This window comes from Molothrus aeneus, chromosome 14 (genome assembly GCF_037042795.1).
Source record: "Molothrus aeneus isolate 106 chromosome 14, BPBGC_Maene_1.0, whole genome shotgun sequence".
NCBI lineage: Eukaryota > Metazoa > Chordata > Aves > Passeriformes > Icteridae > Molothrus > Molothrus aeneus.
Window position 1 is genome coordinate 8,809,998 of NC_089659.1, and position 14,808 is coordinate 8,824,805.

General features: G+C 37.5%; 1 protein-coding gene across 1 annotated transcript in view; it reads left to right on the forward strand.

Annotated features, from left to right (window-relative positions):
• Positions 1-13,621, forward strand: part of LOC136562731 (probable global transcription activator SNF2L1) — a 33,452-nt gene extending 19,831 nt beyond the window's left edge. The window contains exons 19-24 of the mRNA XM_066559722.1: positions 628-750; positions 2,286-2,418; positions 3,195-3,313; positions 3,505-3,717; positions 8,373-8,483; positions 9,175-13,621. Of these exons, the coding sequence (XP_066415819.1) occupies positions 628-750; positions 2,286-2,418; positions 3,195-3,313; positions 3,505-3,717; positions 8,373-8,483; positions 9,175-9,246 (771 nt within the window). The 3' untranslated portion in view covers positions 9,247-13,621. The remainder of the gene's footprint in view (positions 1-627; positions 751-2,285; positions 2,419-3,194; positions 3,314-3,504; positions 3,718-8,372; positions 8,484-9,174) is intronic.
• Positions 13,622-14,808: the final 1,187 nt, after the last annotated feature.

A 14,808-nucleotide genomic window follows, 5' to 3' on the forward strand; every position in this document is an offset into this window, starting at 1 on the left:
AATCCAAGCTTTGTGTCAGTCTTAATTTAAACCAGTAAAGTCAAGAAGATTCCTCATATATTAAAAGCAGCTTAACTGTTCTTATCTTCCACTGCCTTTTGCTACAGGAATAAGTAAAGTATACTAAACCTTTACTGGAGACTGGTTTCTGGCTTGTTTGCTGTGGAATTGGAGCACAGTTCAAAGGTCACAAATACTAAATTGGTCACTGTGGAAGGGACAGATAAAATGTTTCTTGTTCTTGTTTACATCGTGTTGTGTCTCATCCTTGCTTGGGCAGTGTGCATGGCTTTACAGTAAACCTGGCAGAGCTTAGTGTTTCACTATAGTTATAAAACATTGTAAACCAATGAATGTAGGAAAGCAGATCCTTTGCTGGTGAAAAGTACCACTGGAATCAGTGACAGCTCAGCCTCTCACAGTATCCTGAGGTCATTGTGTGCAGGAGTGGTGGGTTCAGGCATAACAAACTTAGAACTTCAAGCCAGTCCTATTTTTGAGAGGAGGGGTTTAAGCAATAAGATCTGAATCTGGGTAGAACATATTTTGTACAGATTACTGCTTTTAAAATGCAGTCTTTGAAATAACATTGCTGCACTACTGCTTTTTTGATACCCTTGATTTTAGGTCCCCAGGAATCCTGACCTTCCAAATGCAGCTCAGGTACAAAAGGAGGAACAAAAGAAGATAGATGAGTCTATGCCTCTGAATGCTGAGGAAAGTGAAGAGAAAGAAAAGCTTCTAACACAGGTAAAATAAAATGAGCTGAAGTATTTCATCCTATGTTTTTGCTGGTGTGGAATATAAGTAATAGTAAATACACATAGGAAAGCTATGCTGATGTTATTGAAAGAAGAAAGCATAGAACACATCATGATTTTGATTGGTTTTGCTTTGAGGGACCTTTCCTGTCCTTGAGCAAGTTTACATTTTAGTCATCTACTGTTTCCTTGAACATTTCTGAGGCAACAGCTTGTATAGTAGATGTACAACCCAACAATACATGCAGAAATCCAATCAGTGGGTTCCTTGTACATGCATAAAGCTTCTGTGTTGATTTTAAATCAAAAAGGGTTTGAATCAGGAGAAGCCTGTGTCAACATACATGGTGTTTATGCAGGTGTCTAAGGCATGTCACATCCATTAATTTTTGTCCCAGTCGAGTTGTTAGGCATGTTCTTTTTATACTGGGGCTGAATTTCTGTCACTGGGGCTGAATTTCTGTCACGGACTAGTTTCTTGACCTTTTGGCTGATTATCCTGCTGAGTGGACTTATTAAAAGCTGATTGTTAAAGAGAAAGGTGTGTTCAAAGTAACGGGACTTTTTGATTCAGAAAATTTTCTATAGAAAAATTGGGGATTAGTGTACCTTGGAAGAAAATTCCAAGGTCACAATTTCACTATTAATTTCACTTATGTATAGCAGAGGAAATATTTCAGCTAGTGCTGATATGCATATCAGTACTGCTGTTAATGATTAAAAAGAAATAGTTGTATTGTCTATGTTAGACTCATTCTGAGCATGCCAATTGTGGATTGAGCTTATTTAGCTGAACTGACAAAGTTCCTTGTAGATACATTTCTGTGATGAAAGAAACTCAGTGCACTATAGATTATTGCCCTGGCATGTGATTGTCTTGTTTGTTCTTGTCCTTTTCTGCTTTCCCTGTCTTTAAATTGTAATGTCACTTTCTTGGATAATATTTTTGTGCATTGCATCTCGCTTGTTCAGTTTTGGATTGATTTCTTTGGTACATAACAAATTCTCTCTTTGACAGTGCTTTAGAGTTTCCATTTGATTGCATCTTTTTGGACTAGAGATCTTTTCTTGACATACTTATGCTTTCATCCAGCTGTTTGTCTGGTTCCAGGTTTGTAAATGTCTGAAGTATGAGCTCTTGCTTTAGATACTTGCACTGCTCTAAGAACTTGTGATGACACAGGCGTTGCTGCACTTTGTACTGCTCTGAAGTGTGGTGCTTGTATCTGCAGGAGTGCAGCTGTCACTGAGCTTGTTTTTTTGGAGAAGTATCACAAAAACTTTAAAAAGAAAGGGTAAAAAGCTGGTACTAATGCACGTGGAGTCATGCCCAAAAATAACTGTTTAGTTGTAGGTTCAGTAATAAGCCCTGGATAACACAAGTTGATGGAAATCCTGAAAGACCATTAGCCACTGTAATTATGTGATGTTGCAGAGGAGCAAATAGTACATATATAAATCAGAATCGTGGAAAATGCTTCCCTTTGACCTGATAATGCCTTCTTGATCTCTTGTTGCTTACAGGGTTTTACAAACTGGAATAAAAGAGATTTTAACCAGTTTATTAAAGCTAATGAGAAATATGGTCGTGATGATATAGACAATATTGCCCGTGAGGTGGAAGGAAAGTCACCTGAGGAGGTCATTGAGTACTCAGGTTTGTAATATTCTGAAATGTATTTATTTCCTAATACCAGAGTATTACCATGATTTTTGCCACATGTTCTTTTAAAATTACAAGGTAGAGAATTTGGGTGCATTTAAGAATTTTTTTTTTTGGTGAAAGCATGCAACTTGGGGTTTTTTCTTCAGAAGACTAAATCCTATAAAAGGTTGGTTTTGTAGCATATAACTAACACCTGCAGCTGCCTTTAGCCCTCCTTAGTCAAGATTTAGAATTTGACATAGTTAATTCTCGCTGACAACATGGAATTGTGAAACTGTGCATTTGCCTTATAGTGCCAACGTGATTCTTTATGCTGTATCTCTGCTATTTTACCTCTTACACTGTATCTTTGTCTTTTGTATTTACACAGTGCTTTTGAGATTTCTTCCTCTTTCAGCTTTGGATGTAATTTTACTAAACACTTTCATAAAATCAACTTTGCAATGTTGTTTCCTGTAGTTAAAAAGGAAGAGCTCCACAAGAGTTCCCTTTAGTGTTGAATTTATTTTACAATTAATTATGTTGCATGTAAATTCTGTTAGAATTTTTACTAAGCCTTTACTTACAGTTAACTTTTAAAGATTCTGAATCAAGAGTCAGTGCAAGCTTAATTTTTGGCTAGCACAGTAAGCTGGAGAGCATTAGCTCATTTAAGATTAATGGAACCACAAGCTAAATTCTGGGTTTTTTTGCCAGAGTATCTTAACAGTAAAGTCATAAGAGCAGAGGAAAATATTATATTGAACAATTTTGTTTTGTGTTTTTAGCTGTTTTCTGGGAACGTTGTAATGAACTACAGGACATTGAGAGGATTATGGCTCAGATTGAACGAGGAGAGGCCAGAATTCAACGCAGGATCAGCATCAAGAAAGCCCTTGATGCCAAAGTAATTATTCCAGGTTTTTTGTTTTCTGCAGCTGACTTCTTCCAAAAATTCCTTCAGAAAAGGAATAATTGGGGATGAGAGTTCTGTCTTTTTATGCAGCATAGGTAGTATACCATCTCTACAGTATCATGTAATGATTCCTTGATGTAGCATTGTACGTTTATTAATCCTTATTTTTGTTTTGCATTCAGATTGCAAGGTACAAAGCACCTTTTCATCAGCTGCGTATTCAGTATGGAACAAACAAAGGGAAGAATTACACAGAAGAAGAAGACAGGTTTTTGATCTGCATGTTACACAAGATGGGCTTTGACAAGGAGAACGTGTACGAGGAGCTGCGGCAGTGCGTGCGCAACGCTCCTCAGTTCAGGTTCGACTGGTTCATCAAATCCAGAACTGCCATGGTAGGTACCACTTACAGGGACTAGGCATCACATGAGCCATCTTGTTCTTTTTTTTTAAGCACCACCACATAAAATTTGTTTTAAACAAGTGCTGAAAGAATAACTTGGGGTTTATTTTCATTGCTGTTTTTTTAATAGTAACCTTTTGTCTTAGTACAGAAAAAAATGCAATACAACTGAAACATAGATTAGAAAACCTGCCAGGCTGAAGTCCCATGTTACCCAAAGGCATTAAGGCAGAGGTAGACTAGACTTACAAATATCCTTGTTATATTTATTGCAAACTGAGTGTTTTACCAAACAATGTCTCTTAAAATATGACTCTTTTAGAATTGTTGCATAACATTAAAGACTGAAGAAATCTGAATAATATACTTGGAGAAGGGAGCAGCTTTCCTAATGCAGTATTTAATTTCTAACAGCATGAGGAAAGTTAGTGATTCACATAGAAATTAATCATTGAAGCAATAGGTTTAAAATGCACTTTGTAGTTTGTGAGTGTGGATTATCCCATGGAAGTGCTTACATTTCTTGAGGTATACTTTACTGAAAATTTTGTTTGAATTTAGACAATATTATACAAGGTTAATGGCAAGTAGACTAGTACTCAGAATTTTAGAGCAGAGCCATTCATTTTTAATTGAGTTATTAAGCAGGAATTGATAACACTAACAGAAGCTTTGGTGGTTGCAAATATTAAGGTATGTAGGTACCAACATCAGAATATGGGACTCTTTCAATGATAAAAAGCTGTTGGATCTGCCCCAAAATTTTTGCTCAATTCTGTCTACTTGTTGTTTGTCTTCATTTGCTGACCTCAGGATTTGTTTGTCTGAAAGAATGTTCTTTCAGAGTTCTGGGTACTGTACTAAGAATAAATAAAACCTAAAATAAAATATTTAAAATATGTATTTGAACAGGTGGCTATATTTGCTTTTCCCAGTACTACTTATAATTATGCAATACACTTTTTACTTGATATTTCAGCAATTGAAGTGTTTCTGGATAGTGCAGCAGTTAGCCCTTAACTAAAAAGAATTTTAAGTCTTTCTTTCTAAAATGTCTGTTTGAAGAAATACTGCATTTTAAAATGATGTCTATAAAGAGAGAAGCCTGCAGTATTTAGCACATTAAGAAGTTTCTTTAAGTTGTCAATGCAGGAATCCATTTAAATAAATCACAGAAATGGGTACTAGAAATTAAAAATGTAGCTCAGCGTTTAATATTAGTTGATATATAGTTGTCAGGGGTAGAGTTAAATGTTCAGTTTAAGTCTTGCAGATCCTTATGTTCAGTATACTTTTTTTTTTAAAGGGGATAGAAATCATTTGCTCAAGTGTAGAAATATGTTCTGTGGTGCCTTAATGTTGAAACTGAGACAGTGGGAATATAGTGAATCTTTTGGCTTAGGTTTTCTTTTAAAATTCTATCCCTTAATAATCTTAGTTTTTCTGCTACTATATGGTTGAAAAAGATTATGGAAATACAAACTTAAAACCATCTTTCACTTTCAGTGTGCATTTAATTTTCTGAAATGTTCTGAATTATCATGCTCTGTATGGTGTAGTAATATAGCTGATATAATCTATTGTCCTGAGATTTGTGGAGGTCTTAATTTCTATGGGTCCATTTTGCACTGGTTTGGTGATTTTTTTTTTTTTTTTTGGTGAAGAAATGTGCTGGAAAATCACATGATAGTAACAATGAATGGAGTATAAATACAAATATTTATAGAGGAGTAAATAAGTGAAAGTGGAGAAGGCTTCCTGAAATGCTGAAATTCACGTGGTCATTTAAACTCATACGAAACAAGATAAAAAGGGCAGCATAATTCAGAAAAGGGTTTAACAGGCTCTTTGAGAAAGCTTTGTGTTCTAACCACTAGATGTCTCTTGAATTCCACATAAATAGCTAATTTATCTTCCATCTTACTATTTCTGTTTGTTCTCCTGAAGATTTCAAAAAGCAAATCCTGCTTCATTAAATTATTTCAAAATCAAATGGTTTACCCAAAATGTAAATTCTTAAAGATACCATGAGTACCTAAGATTGTAATTTTTTTTGCTTTCTGTATTGAGCACAGATTTGTTTGGTTGGTTTTTTAAAAAATTTCTGTCCATGCAGGAAGAATGCAAAATATCATGGCAGTAGTGAAGCATGTATCTATCTGTTCTCTGAAGTCATAAATTATGGATATTCTCTTTTAGCTTTCTGCAAACACTCCCCAGCATAAGAGAAATGACTTCTTAGTAAATACAGGAATGCCCAGGCCTGTGGACAGAGCTGAGGGAGCCCTTGCTCCCAAGTCAGCATCTCTGCCTCCAGCCATGCAGAAGGCAATGGTTCAGTGCTCCCATCTTATTTATTGCAATCCAGGTCCTTAGAGCTGTGAGGGGGTGAACAAAGTGTATCTTCTCTCTTTCCATCCAAAAGAGAAAAGTATCAAGCTACACAGAATAAAAAGTCATCTCTGAAAGTGCAAGGCATTTTAAATAAGTGTACTAGAATGGAATGCAGCAGTCCATATTGAAATTTCAATAGCTTAGTGCAGGATTTTTCACTCCGATTATTTTTCATGGTAGATGTACAAGAAACCTGTGTGCATGTCACATCTTGCTGTCAACTGATACTGTGATGCTCCAGAGAAAATTGTTTTTGAGTCCATCCTCTGTCCACAGCAGGTGCTTTGGAGCAGTAGTCCATCTGGAAAGTCTAACCATGAACCTGAAACGCTTTATAAATGTATATATTTATGCAAGCATTTGTCCCCAGGAAAGAGGAGGATCTGTGTGTGCTTTAGGCAAGTGGATCAAGGTTATTTCTTAGTCCTTTCAGATTAGTTGCTTGTTTTGAGTTTAACACAATCCCATTTCTCATATGCTAGAAAAAAATCCAAATTATGATGTCACCACTCTTTACCTCAGCTCCTAAGTCTGAGTGCAATATTCACAAATTTAAATGATGTAAAATACTTGTGGCAGGTTGACAGTCATTGTTCTGTTTCGGTCTTTTTTCATCTCTGTTCATCTGTAGAGGGTAGCTTTTAGGGACAGAGGCTCTCTTTTGTTCTGTTTGAGGTTGCAGTGTATATTGGGATGGCTTGAACTCAAGTTTGCTCAGAGTTGTTGCTTTTTTATCTAAACATTGTTGTTTGGGTGGAATTTGAGGGAGTTTAATGATTGAAGTGAGAGTATTTTAGCTCCAGAAGGACTGCCACAGAGCAGGGCACAAGCATGGCACCCTAATTCATGGTTTCACCTTTACTGGAGGGAGTGGGGTTATTGCTCCAGGGATGTGATAAAAATCACTTATTACAGTACTCTGTGGTGAAGCTACAAGCATGACACTGGAACATTTCTGGAGGGGACTTGTAAAGAAAAATGTCCTGAGGATTTTTATGTGTGTGTGTCTGATAAAAAGAATTCAAGTGGTGGTAGGATTCTCTGTGTCCATTCTGAACTACATGGCTTTTGCCCAAGGCCATGGAGCGTCCTTTGTAGAGGAATCTGTGGAAACTGTAGAACTTTAAGACTGCTTAAGCTTGAGGGTTTGAATGTCTCAAAGATGAGTCCCATGCCTGCCTGTTTGGGAAGGTTCAGATCAGGAAAGCACCAAGGCTGTCTTATCCATGATGGCTGAAGGAATATCCAGCTTACAGATGCTGAGAAAATAGAGACTAATTTCTGGACAAAAAGGTCACCTGTTCCCTTCACTGCAAATGGACCCATTGTAGGTTAAGATACGTGCTACTAGGTAATTCTAGGGTAGCCTATGTTTCAAGAATGCTTCACTGAGTTTAGCAGAGATTAGACATATTTTTTGGGCTTTTTTTTTCCTCAGAAGAGAGCTTCCTGCTTTGAGTTGGAAAGAAAAGCCCATGCAATCCTGTTCTCAATAATACATAGAATATACTGAATAATTATAATAAAAATAGGTACTGTTAGGTGTTTTGTAAGAGATCTTTTAAATGGGGTACAATAAACTGTCCAAGTCAAGTGAGTTCTATTAAGCAAGCCAGCCATTAGTAACTGCAACGCAGATATTTTGAGTTGTATTGGAAATACTTCTTAAAGTGTAAACAACCTGATGGCATTTAGTCCTGATGGCTTGCCAGTGTTGATGCTAAAAGCATTTAGAGCATTTAGGACCTGTTTGAATAAAAACACAACAGTGAGTTTACAATTTAAGACTGAATAGATTTTTGGCCAATTTGCAGCTCTACTTTTTGCGTCTCTTCACAAAAAAACATCCCTAGTCTGTGTGCCACAGAAAAGTGTTGCTTAAGATAGCTTTGCTCCCTTTTTTCTCTGCTTTAAAGATATATTTGAAGACCTCTTTCCTAAAATCTGGCGTACTCTGCTGGTAGGCTGTAATTTGCTTCATTAACCAAGATGAAAGATCACATCAGTCTTTGGAATGTCAGTTTGGAAGACAGAATCCTGAAAACTCCTTGTCAGGAGGACAGTAAATCCTTTCCTGTTTCTAAAGGTTACACTGAGGGAAAGACAGATAATAGTAACCAAGCTAATGATCAGTATTATTGAATACTTGGGGAAAATGTAAGTGCTTTGAAGTTAAAGGATTATGAACATAGTTATGTAAGCAAGAGAAGTTGTATAATTTGCTTAAAAATTTGATGTGTTCTCTTTCCTTAGGAGTTTCAGAGACGCTGCAATACTCTCATATCATTAATAGAAAAAGAAAATATGGAAATTGAGGAAAAAGAAAGAGCTGAAAAGAAGAAAAGAGGAGCAAAAGTTACAGCGGTATGTTTAGCAGCACTTACTTTACTTCCAGTGGGGTAGAATTCAATTACATATTTTTTAAAAATGTAAAAGATAATTGTAGGCACTGATTGCGTTAGTAGAAACCATGAGGTGAGAGATTAAACTGAAATATTTGTCTATTCACAGCTCTCCTAGATTTGCTTAGGTAGGTATTCCCAATGCATAGGATTTGAGGGCTTTTTTTTTTTTTGAGAAGTCTTTTGTTTAAGTAGCAGTGGAAGACTTTTTTTAGAAAGTTGCACTGCCTACTTTCTGCCTACTTACGTACATCATGTGTGGCTTCAGTTTCTTCTCAGAGATTTTTTTCCTCCCCTACATAGCAGTTTCTGGAAGAAGAAATGAAAGTGCTTCTTTTATTTTGAAGGGTTGTCATCTTTAGAACAGAATTGTGTATAAGTCAAGGTCCTGATCTTTTTATCCAATTCAGGGTATGTGTGGTGCCTGCACCACTGAGACCATGTAATGATTTTAAGGATATAAAAAGTGTAGGAGAATTAAGTGTCTATGTCAGGGATTAATGTTTGCCTTTCCATTATATCCTACAAAAGTGAACTGAAATCCAGAATGCATTGGGGTTGTACATTCCCTCCTGAATAATCAGTTATGTATTTAAGTTTTTTGTTTGTAATGCCACTATCTTGTAAAATTTATATTTATTTTTTTTCTTTAGTCACAGAAGAGAAAAGCAGATTTGGCTGCTGAGAACTCTGGAAAAAAAGATGCTAAGAAAGTGAAGTCGTGAACCTGAAAACTGAATGCTAAATATGAAACTGCCACTTTCTTCACTCCATCTATGTGTATTAATTGCCAACTTCTTTGTATTCATGGTACTCTTCCCCAAGTCCCATGCTTTAATTTTGCAAATTTTGTATCCTTTACAACGCCTTTCTTTACCTAAAATGTGTAGCTTTATATCTTACGCATTCCAGTATTTTTGTGTACTGTATTTTGTGAGTTCCATGTCTTTGGCAAAATTCACTCAGTCCTTGGTTTTTTGAAGCTTGTGCTGAGGTTTTAGCTTTTATATGTTTTATATGCTGCTGCTTTGAAAAAAACCCTAGATTCTATAGCTGTATTATTGTTGTTTCATATTTTAAATTTATATGGCTGTTGGAAAATAAACTGACTTAATTATTTGAAGAGAAATATACTTCACCTTTGTTTTCCCTGTCCTCTCTCCCTTTTTTGCATAGCTGCATTTAGAGAGAATGTTAAGGTTTGTATAATTGTGCCTTCATCATCAATCAGATTTTTTTCAGAGGAGTACTAGACAGGATCAGGAGCATGACAGAACAAAATCTAATTAGACTGACATCCTTGTTTGCTCTCTGCATTAAATGGACATTTTCTGTGAAATGTTCAGAAGGAAACCCAGCAAATACACACTTTTTGTTTTTCTTTATCAGTGATTTCTGCTGGGCTACATGCTTAAACACAGGGTGAGGTGTTTCTCACAATGGCCTCTAGATGAAAACTTTTCTATGCCTCATAAAAGGAAGTAGTCAGCTCACAGCTTCTGGTTGTTCAAGTAGCAAACAAAATAGTTCACTCTCTGGTTGTAGGCTCCTCAGCTCTGCTGCCCTGTGCTGAAAGATCTTCGTTGCTCTAATTATCTCTGCTAAAGTTCTTTTACCTTTTATTCAACATGTCAGTCAGAAGCAATGGGGATATGTTATGGAGTGCTCCTTTTTAGTATTTCTATTTTAATGAAGGGATGAAAGTGTTGGATGTATGATTTTTTGACTTTGCAAGAATGGCCTTTATTAAGCAGGTTCACAGTTCCTGCTCACTTTGGAGTCTGCCTTTCCCAGATCAGTAGAACAGTGGCTGTGACATCTGATGTTTTACTTTAATGTTCTGTCTCTGATCTGGTGTTTAGTACAGACCTTGCTACAGTGAGACATGCCCTCATAATGTCAGGTCTAGATTAATGCAGTGTGCTTTTACATGGTACTTCCCTTGAAGACTACTTGTAAACTTCTTCTAGTGCAGTTTGCTTCCTTCAGTGGTTTGAGGTGTTTTTAGATAAAGAAACCTCTTTACTCTTTGTATTTTGTGCTTTGCATTGGCTACCTTCTTCTGTGTTTGTAAAACGTAGGACTTTATAAAATAAAGTTCTCGAGCTCTGCCCACATTCTTCTATGCCATTTAAAATATATTGGTATGTCTTTGAAGTTTTCTGGGATTTGTATCTCTAAGTTTGATGAGGTATTTCCAGCTTTTTTTGTAGTGTCTGTTAAAGGTTTGGGGCAAAATGGGTGTGATGATTGGTTGAGCATTTCAAAAGATAATTCAAAATATTAGATTCTGTATTTTGGAATGTAGCCTTTGTCCAGGGACCACATTAATTATTTCACTGGGCTTATATTTGTAAGACTTGGTATTTGTCTGTTGAACTTCATCTGATGAGCTGAGAGGTACATCTGATAATGATGGGGCACAACTTCCAGGCAGGAGATTGGTCATAGGAGTCAGAGCCTGCTCTTAAATGAGTGTGCAGCCCAGGTGGGATAGGTGTGCTCAGGAAGAGGCATGTGTCCTCAGAATGTGCAATTGGAGCAGTTAACATCCTGCTTTATCCTTGGGAGGAGGATGTCCCATGTCATTATGGAAAGGCTGTGCAGCTACATGCATATGTAACCACAAATCCTGGGAGATTGCTATGAATAGAGAGAGGAAGATGCTTTACTTGCATTTGAATTTTGGCTCATGTGCCACTCACTAAGTTTATGGCCTGAAATGATAAAAACAAGTTAAAAGACATGGGGAATAAAGGCTGAAAGAGCCAATTGAAATGTTTATGGAATTACATGGCTAGGTCTAGAGCTTATTCTATTGGTCCTATTTAGCATTGGATGAATATTTTAATGTTTTAAGTCTTGAAATAAGTGTATTCTGGTTTTGTTTATTGTAGATTAGCTTTGTTTGACTTGCACGTTTTTTGTGTATCCAGTTTCTCTGTGTTGCCAAGTGTATGGAAAGTCTTAAAATGTGGTAATATCTCAACATGTTGTTTTATGCAGATTTTTTGGTTTGAGTTACCACTTGAGTTAATGTTCTTTCTTCTCAATGACTTGATACACAAACCATATAGCAAAAGATCATGCAATGGTTCTTTCAGGTTCTTTCACCCCTTGATCAGACAGCTGCTCTGAAGAATGATAGATTCTCCCAGAAGCTATCTGTTACCTCTTGCAGTCTGTAGTCCCCAGTTAAACTGAATGTGCTGTTGAACAACAGTCCTTGAGAGCATTTGGACACTGTACACCAGTTCCTAGCAGATTGAGCCTTCCCATCCATCATGTCCTACAGTGATAACTAAAGAAAATTGCTAACAGCTGCTGGTTGGGATTAAAGGAAAATTGATCTTTCTTTTCCCTTTTTCATTCTTCTAGTTGCCAATACCCACACAGTGTGTGCCTAGCAGTATCTTAAATTATATGCTGCTGTGACTCAAAATTAGGTGACAGAAATGAAAGAATCTTTCTACTTTTAACTGCTATTTTCTTAGACGAGGAATACTGTTTGTAAGAAATTAGTAAGTGCTGAATGTAATGTGACAGAAAACTTCTGAAAAGTTTGAGCCTTTAGGCAATTTTAGAGTTGCCAAAAATGCTGCAAGATAAAACATTTTGAAAGCTAAATTAATTCCTTTTCAGTGGACAGGAGTAAAGTTTGTGTAAACATCAGGCCTGAAGAAAGTCACCTAGCACCTTTGACTCCCCAGCAGTGCACATAACATCCTGGGAGAGGTCACAGCAATTGTGGTGGTTTCCTTTTCACATATTCATAATTTCCAACTTATTAGTCCTTGTATTTTTGATTTATGTTAGTGATGACACCAAAAAGCTAATGCTGCTAGCCACCTTCGTTGTATTTAATTTCAGTTTCTTACAATAACACAGAGAAGAAACGAACTGTCTTCTTGCTGGTAATATTAGACCATCTTTAGATGCTGGTTTGCACAAGTGGTGTTACTATAGTAAAATATTACATAATTTTTTTTTTCTTGTAGATTAGCATTGCTGTTTGATTTAGTGCTAATGTTGGTTAGGGTTTAAAAAAAAAGCAGCTATCACTCTTTGAGATGATGAGCAAGGAGTATACAGAAATTAATCAGAATCTTTCTAAGTGCCTGATGGTGTTGTCAAGCTGATTTTAGCTTTTATATATGCATATATATTTGTGGCTTTGTAGCTATATGGAGGATATATAAAAGCAAAAGTTATTTTGGCATCAATGGAAGTAACTTTGTTGTGCAGTGCCTGCTGTGTGCTGCTGTGTTACAGGCACTCTGTACATGCCTCCTGCCCATGTTCACTAGGGGGATTAAGTACTTTCAGTGATGAGGAATAAATGCCAAAGCACAGGTTGAAAAAAGGTGGAGTTTTGCAGTCAGTACCAGTTTATGTAAATGCAAAATTACGAGGTTGGTGCACACATGGGCACTTGTGATGCTGGAAGGGATTGATCACCAACTGTAGTTCTGATCTGACTAAAGAGAGGTTGACAATTGTTACATTTTACTTAATTTTATCTGGTTCACACATACTCCAAGCATGTATGTAAATATGTTTGTGGCTCATAGTTCTAATGTTTGATATGTTCTTTTTCTGAAAGACTTAAAGTTGAACTTAGTTTGCATATTTTGAAATGTACTCTTTAATTGTATTTGCATGGTATCCATCCTTTCATGAGAGCCTTAATAGGAGTAATATTTGCTGCCTCAAAGGTATGTCAGTGTCGTGTTGTTCAAGATGACTTCTGAACTTTTTCAATCTGGGATTTGTTTCTTAAGTTGTACATACATGGAAATAAAAGTTAATATGAACCTGATGTCTTCTGGTCGTTCTGGTACACAGGGCTCTGGTCCTTAGATACTTTCAAGATCGTTTGATTTGGTTTTGTTGCTCTTGTGCCTCCCATACCCTTCAGGCCATGGTGGCTAAGGGGGTGTGTGGCTGTTCCACATCTGCTTTCAAATTATATTTTTTTGTAATCTAAAACTATACTAGTAGTGCCTATGTTTTTGTGACAGCCTTGCTGTGTTGTCTCTTAGTACAGTGTTACCCAATGTATGTTGATCCTATATTAAAGTGTATTGCTGGTTCCCTTTTCTTTCATCCCTCTGGTGTGTTCATAAAATGAAATACTCTGGAGTTTAAGTCCAGCTGACACAATGGTAGGTAGGAACCATGAATTTTCTTGCAGTTGTTGATCACAAGCAAGTTGTAGCCTTGGTAGATACTGTGCTTGGGGAGGTGCATGCCCTAAATGAGTGCTCAGTTCTTTTCCTCAGGATAACCTAAAAAAAAAAAGGACAGACTGGAGGACCAGTTTCTTTGGTTTTGGCTGGTAGCAGTTCTGTCTGCTCCACAGTGAACTTTTGATAGACCTCAGTCTTTTTCAGGTGAGGTACCTAGACCAGGATGGAGGAGCTGGGAAAAGATGTGTGGTTCCACCTTACCTGGTCCTCAGTAGCAGCCTAAACAATTTTTGGGTTCACTCAAGAGCTATAGTTGTTTCAGATGGCTTTGCTCTCTGCAGATAGCAAGACAAGAGGTTGCCAGTTGTTGTTATAACCTGCTTTAAGTCCTGACTGGTGTTGGGATGGAAGGGGGTGAAGTCAGGAGCAGGAAGATGCACAGGTATGTGATGTGCTCTTAGCTGGGACTAAGCCTTTGCTTCTAGGCCTTATTTCAAGTCTTGCTGTGTCAGTTAACATCATGGGTATTTTCATGCTGTCATGGCTCCTTGGAAAGCTGTCCAGACTAACAGATGGGGTGCTTTGGCACAGTGCCCCATCCCTGTGCAAGCTCTGCTCTCACAGCAGGCTCCCCATCCAACATTTCAAATGGGGAGCAAAAAGGCTGAATCCTGGAAAAAATTGGCTGTGCTGGGCAGGGGTGAGAGCTGGGCTGGGAAAATCTGTGTGTAATTAACTGTAGATTGATGGCTAAATCTGTCTATTTTTATTGCTAGTAAATGGAAATTGAAGGTACAGCCACTGTAACTTGCTGCTGAGTGAGGGGAGGCACTGGAGCTGTCCCTGTGTCTCACTGCTGCCTGGGCTTTGCTCCTCCCTGCCTTTCCTCCAGCAGCGCTCCCCTGTTGTTACCCGTTCAGACCCCAGGTGGTGGTGTTGGATCTGAAAGGAGGCAATGTGGAGCTGGAGAAGCTCCATGCGCTGTGAGCAAGGCCAGTGGCGTGGCAGTTCTGAGGGGCTCTGTGCAATTCCTTCCTTGCTGTGTTGACAGGGCTGCAGTGCAGCTGTCTCCTCAGAGCTGCCATTCCTTTCCAAACA